Below are 10,466 nucleotides of genomic sequence, written 5' to 3'. Positions count from 1 at the left end.
AGAAGAAGAAGAAGAAGGAGAAGAAGAAGAAGGAGAAGAAGAAGAAGAAGAAAAGAAGAAGAAGAAGAAGAAAAGAAGAAGAAGAAAGAAGAAGAAGAAAGAAGAAGAAGAAGAAGAAGAAGAAGAAGAAGAAGAAGAAGAAGAAGAAGAAGAAGAAGAAGAAGAAGGAGAAGAAGAAGAAGGAGAAGAAGAAGGAGAAGAAGAAGAAGAAGAAGAAGAAGAAGAAGAAGAAGAAGAAGAAGAAGAAGAAGAAGAAGAAGAAGAAGAAGAAGAAGAAGAAGGAGAAGAAGAGAGACACAGGCAGAGAGAGACAGAGGCAGAGAGAGACAGAGAGGGAGAGTGAGAGAGAGACAGAGAGAGAGAGGGAGAGGTAGACAGGAAGAGGGAGGATACGTGACAATGGGAGTAGACGAAATTCATACCCAGAGACCCAGGGACACAGAAACAGAACAAATCAGGGTGTGAGGTTGTGAGGGGCAGAGAACCCAAGAAAGAGGAAAGATATGGGGAGGATCCCAGAGGGAGAGGGAAAGGAAGAGAATGAAGGAGATGGAGAAGGGGAGAGGGAGGGGGAGGGGGAGGGAGGGAAGGGGAGAGGAGACCAGGGGAAGATGGAAGGAATGGGGAAAAGAGGTTGCAGACCCAGAGAAAGGGGGAAATAGAAGTTCAGAGGGTGGTACAGAGACCCCAGGTGAGAAGGCAGAAACCCAGAGAAGGGAGGAGACAGAGGAGACCCAGGGGACAGAGATTCAGAGAGACAGAAGGATAGAGACCCAGGAAACACACACCCAGAGGGAGGAATAAAGACCAAATGTGGGACAGAGAACCAGAGAAAGGGGAGGACAGAAAGCCAGCAGGAGAGGACGGTGAGATGCAGTGTGTGTATGAGAGCAGACACAGGAGGGAACAGAGACGGGGGTGGGGGGGGTGGGGGGGTGGGACAAAGGCCCGAAAGTGTAGATGGAGATACCCAAGGAGACAAAGAGAAAAGGAAGAAACACAGAGAGCCCCATCGTATGCAGATGGAGGGGAGGTATGAGGCAGAAACCAGAGAGAGACCATCAGGGAGATACAGAAAGAGCAGCTAGATGCAGAAGGTGCTGACATGAGCTGAAAATCTGCTATGGGCCAGATGCTTTCTTCTGTGTCAACTCCATAACCCCTGAAGAGAGTTAAGCTCACAAAGTTTTGGTGAGTCACCCAAGATTCCACAGGATGAAAAGCTGCAGAAGTTGGGTTTACCTGGCCCACCCAGTTCTGGAAAGACAGACCCTGGACTTTCAGCACTTCCTGCAAGCAGGGAGCTGGGGAGTGGGTGTCACAGAGAAGGATGGGACAGAGGCCATCTCCAGGCCTGGTGGCAAGAGGGCCAGAAACCACTGTTCTAACAAAACCTGTGTATTATATCCACTTTTCCAACAGATGGAAATAAAGTGACTTCAAGAATGAGAGCCTTTTTCTAACAGGCACAGAGACAGCAATGGGGTGTGTGGATTGTGAGCCTGGAGAAGCTGGGAGTCAGGGGGCTCTCACCCCCTTGCAGATGGCCACGGCTTCCCGGGAAAGCGACTTGGGGTAGGTGACAGTTTGTTCCATGATGGCCTGAAACAGCTCCTCTTCGTCCTCCCCATCAAAGGGAGGCTATGAAAGTGGAGGGGATAGAGAGTCAGAGACTTGCCCAACTGCCTTTCTGCAAACCTTCCACACCCTCCTCACCCCACCATGAGCATACCTGACCCATCATACCCCCACATACACACCTGACCACACCCTCAGGAAAGACCGAACCAAACCACCAAAGCGTGATCTCTCTCCTTCTCAGGTTCTCTCATTTCCTATCTCAGATGCCTCAGCTCTGTGCACCTCTGTACTATTCTGCCTCTCTTTATCTGCTCTGTAAATCGGCAGGGTGCTAATTATGCAACATGTCAGTTAAATAGAAGAGAGGAAAAACTGCAGGAAATACTCTAAAAGCATTCTCTTGGTTGGATGAGTGGTTCACAGTCTTCTGAGGTTACAAAAAGTGACACCAAGGCATTATTTTTTTTATTTCCTTTCCCTTTTTTTTTTTCTTTAAGTAGAGATGGGGTTTCACCATATTGGCCAGGCTGGTCTCAAACTCCTGACCTCAAGTGATCTGCCCACTTCGGCCTCCCAAAGAGCTGGGATTACAGGTGTGAGCCACCATGCCCGGCCAAATTTTTTTTAACTTCTAACTAAAATTTAGCATTCCCTTCAGTTATGAATGCAAGCAGCAGCAGTGCTTGTCGCTTCATTATCAATAGAAATCACAGGTATTTTCTCATCACATGAGAGTTGCAGATATTTCAAATTATTAGTCATTGCTACTTCAAAATTACTGTGAGACCTCCTTTTTACTTTATTACCATTAGAACCTGCTACTTAATGAATAAGAAACTGCATATATGTTCATATTCCAATTTAAAATATTTAGACAATTGTATACATTTAATTTAGTTGGTTGTTAGATTCAATTAAATTTTAAAAGTTTTGGTGACTACTTTCAAAATAATTGATTTCTTTTGTTTTTTTGTTTGTTCTTTTGAGATGGGGTCTTGCTCTGTCGCCTGGGCTGGAACACAGTGGCATACTCATAGTTTAGTGTAACCTCGAATTCTTGGGGTCAAGTGACCCTCCTGCCTCAGCCTCCGCAGTAACTGGGACTATAGGTGCCCACTACCATAGCCAGCTAAGAAGATGATCAAGAGGGTGGCACCCAATCTTTTTTAGCTTTAGTACACTCAGCAGTCCAGGAATCCAATCAAGCTGATTTAGAATGTATGTAATTGTCTAAGCTCACACAGCCAGTAAGTGGCAAAGTGAGGATTTGAACGTTGGTTTTCTGTGTATGTATTATTCTATTTTGTGCACTGAAAAACATGCTTCTGAGAAGGGATCCACAGGCTTAACCAGACTGCTGCTTTAGCATCTAGGGAGAAAGAATCCATGGTACAAACAAAACAAAACAAAAAACCTGGTCTACAGTAAGACAACACTTCAGAACCATGGACAGCGCTATTCGGGCACAACCTTCCAGGCTCCTTTCTAACCCGCTCCTCCTGAGATCCAGGTGCCCCACTCTGCCTCTTTTAGTCAAGCCAGCTTCTCCCCACCTTCCCTTACCTGTCCTGCCAACATCTCATAGAGCAGAACTCCAAAGGACCACCAATCGACAGACTTCCCATAGGGCTGGTAGGCAATGATCTGGGGGAGGCGGAAGGCAGGTAATCACGATGCATTCTTTAAGAAGCCTAGGACCCCTCTGGCCTCAACCCCTGGGAGCGCTACCCACTTTAAGTGCTTTCACCACAAGCTCTTCCCACTCTGAATATTTATTTCGTCGGGTGATTTTTTTTTTTTTTTTTTTTTTTGAGATGAAGTCTCGCTCTGTCGCCCAGGCTGGAGTTCAGTGGCGCAATCTCAGCTCACTGCAAGCTCTGCCTCCCAGGTTCAAGCGATTCTCCTGCCTCAGCCTCCCCAGTAGCTGGGACCACAGGCACCTGCCACCACTCCCAGCTAATTTTTTTGTACTTTTAGTAGAGACGGGGTTTGACCGTGTTAGCCAGGATGGTCTCAATCTCCTGATGTCGTGATCCGCCTGCCCCAGCCTCCCAACGTGCTGGGATTACGGGTGTGAGCCACCGCGTCTGGCTTGTCAGGTGATTTTTTGTTTCATTTTGTTTTTTTGACAGGATCTCACTCTGTTGCCCAGGCTAGAGTGCAGTGGTGTTATCACAGCTCACTGCAGCCTCAACTTCCCAGACTCAGGTAATTCTTCTACCTCAGCCTCCCAAGTAGGTGGGCTACAGGTGTGTACCACCACACCTGGCTAATTTTTGCACTTTTGGTGGAGAGAGGACCTCACTATATTGCCCAGGCTGGTCTCGAACTCCCAGACTCAAGCAATCTGTCTGCCTCAGCCTCCCAAAGTGCTGAGATTATAGGAGTGAGCCACCAGGCCCAGCCTCCACTCTGAATATTCTGGCCAGGGATCTACCTTTTGGAATATTCTGGAAACAAAGTATACCTACTTCAAACATTCATTTAGCCTCAAACAGAAACACTACCTAAGGGCCAAGTCACTAGTTGCAACCACTTAGAATATTTGTGTCAGAGTCAGGAATATGTGTGTAGTTTTTTTTTTCTTTTTCTTTTTCTTATTTTCTTTGAGACAGAGTCTTGCTCTGTCACCCAGGCTGGAGAGCAGTGGCAGGATCTCAGCTCACTGCAACCTCTGCTTCCTGGTTTCAAGAAATTCTCCTGCCTCAGGCTCCTGAATAGCTGGGATTACAGGCACCCGCCACCACGCCCAGCTAATTTTTGTATTTAGTAGAGACAGGGTTTCACCATGTTGGCCAGTCTGGTCTTGAACTCCTGACCTCATGATCCACCTGCCTCAGCCTCCCAAAGTGCTGGGATTATAGGCGTTAGCCATCACACCCGGCTATGTGTGTAGTTTTCAAATTTTCTTTACTTTTTTCCTTTTTGAGATGGAGTCTCACTCTATAGCCCAGGCTGCAGTGCAGTGGTGCAATCTTGGCTCACTGCAACCTCCACCTCCTGGGTTCAAGTGATTCTCCTGCCTCAGCCTCCTGAGTAGCTGGGATGACAGGCACACATCACCACGTCCAGCTAATTTTTGTATTTTTAGTAGAGACAGAGTTTCACCATGTTGGCTAGGCTGGTCTTGAACTCCTGACCTCAACTGATCTGCCTGCCTCAGCTTCCCAAAGTGCTGGGATTACAGGCATGAGCCACCATGCCTGGCCTCAGTTTTCAAATTTTCTACAGATGATTCTGATTACCAGCCAGGTTTTGTGATCACTGACATTGATTATTTGGGCACAAGTCAGGCACATCCTCCCAAGTAGCTGGGACTACAGGCATGTGCTTTATCCATCTACATGTACGTTCAGAACATCAGTCCCTCCCCTTTAACAAAGTCAGGTAATACCCCACCCACTTAAAATTAAAATACACATAGGACAGCATCTGCTGTCCTAGAACCTTAGGGATCTCACCCTGCCCTTTTTCTTTTCTTTTTCCTTTATTTTTTATTTTTTATTTTTTATTTTTTTTTGAGACAGGGTCTCACTCTGTTGCCCAAACTGGAGTGCAGTGGTGTGATCTCAGCTCACTGCAACCTCCACCTCCCGAGTTCAAGCAATTCTCCTGCCTCAGCCTCCCAAGCAGCTGGGATTACAGGCACTCACCACCACGCCTGGCTAATTTTTGTATTTTTAGTAGAGACGGGGTTTTACCATGTTAGTCAGGCTGGTCTCAAACTCCTGACCTCAAGTGATCCACCCGCCTCAGCCTCCCAAAGTGCTGGGATTACAGGTGTGAGCCACCGTGCCTGACTGATCCTGCCCTCTTAAAAAATGCAGCACAGAAGTCCAACCCACTTAGATCAGAGAACCACATACAACACTTAGGAAATAAGCTTCCATCCAACTCAATACTCCAGGGAGAGCCCTGCCCAGTTCAGAGGATTCAGGACATAGTCCGGACATGTTCGGTGTTGGCAGGGGACAGGCCACACCCACTCAGAGTACACTAGAAATCGTTTGCACCTTGTCAGAAGGGCCCAGGATCAGGCCCCACTGGGAATTCCTACGAGCTGGTCCCACTCTCCGGGAACGTTCACCCACAGGTGCCGCCCACCTTACCTATTTAGAGACCCAGCTGGGCCCACCTGGCGGGCTCAGTGCACAAGCTCACCTGTGCTGGAGGCTGGAGGAACGCCTGGCTGGGTAGGAAGGCCACAACTCACGACAAGGCTCCAGGGTCAGGCCTCCCCCCGCGATGAATACTGGACCATCAGCCACACCCTCTAAAGGATCTCAAAGCGTGGCCAGACCGGCAGGGTGGGGGTTACCTCCGGGGCTATGTAGTCCGGGGTCCCGCAGAAGGTGCGGGTTGTCGTCCCGGGGAAGACGTTCTCCTTACACATGCCGAAGTCAGTGATCTTGATGTGTCCCTCAGCATCCAGCATCACGTTGTCCAGCTTCAGGTCCCTGGACGAAGCGGGGCGGGTAGGGTAGGAAGGGTTGAGTTCAGCAGTCTGGAGCCACATATTCAAATCCCTTCCCTTCCAGGGGCGTGATTTCCTCCGTGGAAAGTCCTGAGGCTGCTCACCTGTAGATGATGCCCTGATTGTGAAGGAAGAAGAGGCCAATGGCGATTTCTGCTGCGTAGAACCTGGAGGACGGGGTGGGTGAGGACGTCAGAGGGTCGGTGGCTGGACCCTGCCTCCTTCCGCCACCCCGTCCCTTCTCTGTTGGCCGAGACTCACGCTGCATGGGGCTCCTTAAACTTGCCCAGCTGTTGAATGTGGTACATCAAGTCTCCCCCCGTGACGTACTCCATCACGAAATACAGGCGGTCCTGCGGAGGAGTGCATGGGCTTAGAGGCGGGACTCATCCACCCGGGGTAGGAGAAGTTCTTTCCTGATCACTCAGGACAGACGTGGAAGGTTCCGGATGCACCCAACCAGAAACCAGAGCACCTAGCCACATCCCTGGAAGGGCCCTAAGGTGCTAACCCTGCTACCTCAGAATCTCCACCCGTCAGACCACCCCCAACTATCAGACCACCTGTTCCGGCCCCGCCTTCTCAGAATGAAGACTGAAGCCCACCTTTCGCTAGAAATTCGGGGACACCAAAATCTCTTTCCACAGCCACTCGCACACGTATGCAATTCTGGCTTCGTACCAAGGCTCAGAGTTGCAGCCGGGTGTGGTGGTTCACACCTGTAATCCTAGCAGTTTGGGAGGCCGAAGCGGGATTACCTGAGGTCAGGAGTTCGAGACCAGCTTGACCAACATGGTGAAACCCCCGTCTCTACTAAAAATACCAAAAATTAGCCGGGCGCAGTGGCGGATGCCTGTAATCGACAGAATTGCTTAAACCTGGGAGGCGGAGGTTGCAGTGAGCCAAGATCACGCCATTGCACTCCAGCCTGGGGGACAAGAGCGAAAATACGTCTCAAAAAAAAAAAGAGGGACTCAAAGTTGCTCATATATAAATTTTAATCCAGGTAGCTAGCCACGTTCACTCAGAGTCCCTGGAAGTGAAGTCACGCCCTCCCAAAATCCTGCAGGTTCTGACTCTGTCCTTACGTCGCAATCCTAGGGAAACGCCCTGTTTCTGATGTGTCCTTCCGTCAGAATCCAAAACTGATGACTCCGTCACTCGGAGCCCAACTCTGGGCAGGCCCACTAGGAAGGCACTTTCCTCCACTGTGCTCCTTTGCTCAAAATTCCAGAGCACTGGCTACACCCAATTAAGACCAAGCTCCCCAGGGAAACAGGCATCTGGCCACTCCCCCCAGGAGCCCATCCAGCTGGCCACGCCCCCAAGGAGCTCAGCGGCTTCACCTTCGCAGGATCCATCCACCTGGCCACGCCCCCGAGGAACCCACCGCCTGGCCACGCCCCCTAGGAGTTCATCCGCCCGGCCACGCCCTTCGAAGAATCTACCTGCCTGGATACGCTCATTCATAACGCGGCACAAGGAGCCAATCTGCCTGGCCACGCCTATTAATGATCCATCGCCTGACAAAGCCCGCCCCTCCAAACCCCCGAAAGATTTCATCCGCCTGACCAAGCCCCGCGAGGAGCCCCACCGCTTGGCCACGCCCCCCGAGGAGACACTCCGCCTGGCCACGCCCCCAAATGGGTCCTGCCGCTTGACCACGCCCACCGAGGACCCCCTCCACCTGGCCACGCCCCCGCTTAGTCCCACCGCCTGGCCACGCCCCTCGAGGGGCCCATACGCCTGGCCATGGCCCCCTGAGGAGCCCATCCTCCTGGCCTCGCCCACTCAGAGAGTACAAGGTTCTGTTGCCTCGCCCTAAACTCAGAATCCCGACGCAGATGCCGGATCTGTCCAGAACTGGATGAGGCAGAGCCCTGAGGCCAGCCTCCGCCCCCTCCATCCTTACCGGGGTCTGGAAGGTGGAGTGGAGTTGGGTGAGGAAGTGGGGCCGGCCGCCAGGACCCCGGCCCCCCAGCGCCAGCACGCGTTTCTCCACCAGCGTGCAGTCCACGTCGTCGTCCTGGACGATCACGTCCTTTTTCAGGATTTTGATGGCGTAGAGCTCATCAGAGCCCCTGCGCTCGGCCAGCATCACCTATGCACACAGTTCCAAAAGGGCCAGTCCATGTTGGGAACCCAGTGGTACAGGACCTGCCCCCTCCCTTTCAGGGACGCAGGGAAACGGGATCCCAGGTCCTCCCTCCATCTCTTAAGGGACTGACAGCCTTGACTTGCCGCCCGCCCCCTCAGGGACAGTGTCTGCATCTGTGAACCTCTCCTCTCCTGGAACCTGAACGGCCCAACCTAACCATATTTGAAGATGCAGGAGCCCAGTGTCTTCCCACCCCTACTTCTTCCCTAAGAACTAGAAATCTGACCTCCCCGCAGACATCCTCCCTTTCCCCCCGGAACCCCAGGAATCCAACCTTCCCAAAACTGCCTTTTCCTAGAACCATGAGGAAGCTGAAGTCGGAGATGTGCAGACGTCCTGGGCTTGCCCCGAAGAAGCAGCGCTTGGGGTCGGTGGGACTAGGGGAAGGGGAGGGGATGGGAGAGGAAGAGGGGCCCATCCGCACCCGCTGTGGAAAGGAGAAAGAAAGTGCCAGAGGCAGTCAGACCTTATACAGCGATAAGGAGATGCCCCCAAGAGAGACAGCACCCAAGAAAGAAAAGGATGAGACTAGCTAGAGAAAGGAAAATGGCCACTCTCCTACTCCATCCTTAGCTTAATTTTCTCTGACTCCCATAGCCTGGAGGGTTTATTTATTATTTAACAAACACTTAGCTCTCTCTCTCTCTCTTTTTTTTTTTTTTTTTTTAGTAGATGGCTTATATGCTATCTCCAGAAAACCCTGCTATCATTTCCATTTTACAGAAGAGGAAATTAGCCCAGAGACGTTAAGTAACTTGCCCCAAGTCACACAGCGGGTAAAGAGCAGAGCTAGAAACGAAACCCAAGCAGTTCAGCTCTAGAGTCTGGTTGCTCTTAGCCTCTAAGCAGGAATCGCCTAGAGGGTTTGGTAGATTGCTCGGTCCCAATGCCAGATTTTCTAACTCTATAAATCTGGGGTGGGACCTGAGAATTGGTATGCGTAAAAAGCTTCTGGGTGACATGGGTGCTGCCAGTTCAGGGAGCACTCCTGGCTTGCAGCTAAGGTCCCTACTCAACCTTTTCCTGCCTTGGCCCCCCAGGGAGGGGGCCCACGACTAAGCTGCTGTCACAGCTTCCACACTTGTCCCTCCACATGGACGGCTGCCCTTTCTAATGCATTCTCTACTCAGCAGGCACAGGAACCAATTTAAAAATAAATAAACCAGGTCATGTCTCCCTTATGCTTGTAAACCCTTTAACTGCTCTCTCTGTTTTAAGATTTTGTTCCATGTGACTTGCAGAGCCAGGCTGTGACTGACCCTGCAGGTTGTTCTTCTCTCTCCTGGGGGCTCCATGATCTAGCCACCCTGGCCTGACACACACTGTCCTCCCTCCCTCCTCGCGGCCTCTGGATATGCTGTCAGGTCTTCCTGTAAAGCTTTCCCCTCCTCTTCCCTCCTAGTTGCCTCCCAAACACCCTTTAGACCTTGACTCAAGCATCACTTCATAGAGGCCACACCTGACTTTTTAAACTGGGTCAGATGCCTCTCTTACCACCCCTTGGTCACCATGGACAGCACCTTCCTGGCACTTTTATTCTTAGTAATTTACATCTATCTGTGTGACTATCTGCTTTCTGCCTGTGAGCTCCCTAAGGCAGAGGTCTGCTTTGTTCGCTAAGACACAGTAACTCTGCCTACATCATTGAGGCTACATAAATACTTGTTGAGGGCCAGGTGTGGTGGCTCACACCTATAATCCCAGCCCTTTGGGAGGCTGAGGTGGGCAGATCACCTGAGGTCAGGAGTTCAAGACCAGCCTGGCCAACATGGCGAAGCCCCATCTCTACTAGAAATATAAAAATTAGTAGGACATGGTGACACATGCCTGTAGACCCAGCTACTTGGGAGGCCGAGGCAGGAGAATCGCTTGAACCCAGGAGGCGGAGGTTGCAGTGAGCCGAGATCGCGCTACTGCATTCCAGACTGGTCGACACAGCGAGACTCTGTCTCAAATAAATAATACATAATAATAATAATAATAATAATAATAATAATAATAAGGGCTGTTTCTGTTTGCTGTGTTGTTAGCCCCATACCTAGCTCAAGGTTTGGCACATAGTTGGTGTTCACTGGTAATATTAAGCGGTGCCTGCTGAACTGTGGGAGAGCACTGTGAACCACAACAGGCACACACTCCCTACCTCTAGGCCTTTGCCCACCGTCTGCCCTGCTGGGTTTCTTGGGTTTGCACGGGAGGATCATCCCCGCTGATCTCAAAAGACTCTACCTCTTTGGCTCAGAATTTCCTCCC

The 10,466-nt window shown here is 50.9% G+C and overlaps 1 protein-coding gene across 2 annotated transcripts in view; it reads right to left on the bottom strand.

The window, feature by feature from the left end:
• Positions 1-10,466, bottom strand: part of PRKCG (protein kinase C gamma) — a 27,865-nt gene that overhangs the window by 1,646 nt on the left and 15,753 nt on the right. For both annotated transcript variants that reach the window (XM_023197732.2, XM_023197731.2), the window contains 7 exons: positions 8,488-8,640; positions 7,968-8,156; positions 6,317-6,408; positions 6,160-6,222; positions 5,900-6,038; positions 3,145-3,225; positions 1,534-1,641 (listed from right to left, as the gene is read on the bottom strand). In XM_023197732.2, the coding sequence (XP_023053500.1) occupies positions 1,534-1,641; positions 3,145-3,225; positions 5,900-6,038; positions 6,160-6,222; positions 6,317-6,408; positions 7,968-8,156; positions 8,488-8,640 (825 nt within the window). The remainder of the gene's footprint in view (positions 1-1,533; positions 1,642-3,144; positions 3,226-5,899; positions 6,039-6,159; positions 6,223-6,316; positions 6,409-7,967; positions 8,157-8,487; positions 8,641-10,466) is intronic.

The sequence above is a fragment of the Piliocolobus tephrosceles genome, chromosome 21, assembly GCF_002776525.5.
Source record: "Piliocolobus tephrosceles isolate RC106 chromosome 21, ASM277652v3, whole genome shotgun sequence".
In the NCBI taxonomy this organism is placed as follows: Eukaryota; Metazoa; Chordata; class Mammalia; order Primates; family Cercopithecidae; genus Piliocolobus; species Piliocolobus tephrosceles.
Note: the sequence above shows the minus strand (reverse complement) of the source record. Positions and strands in the feature narration are given on the sequence as shown.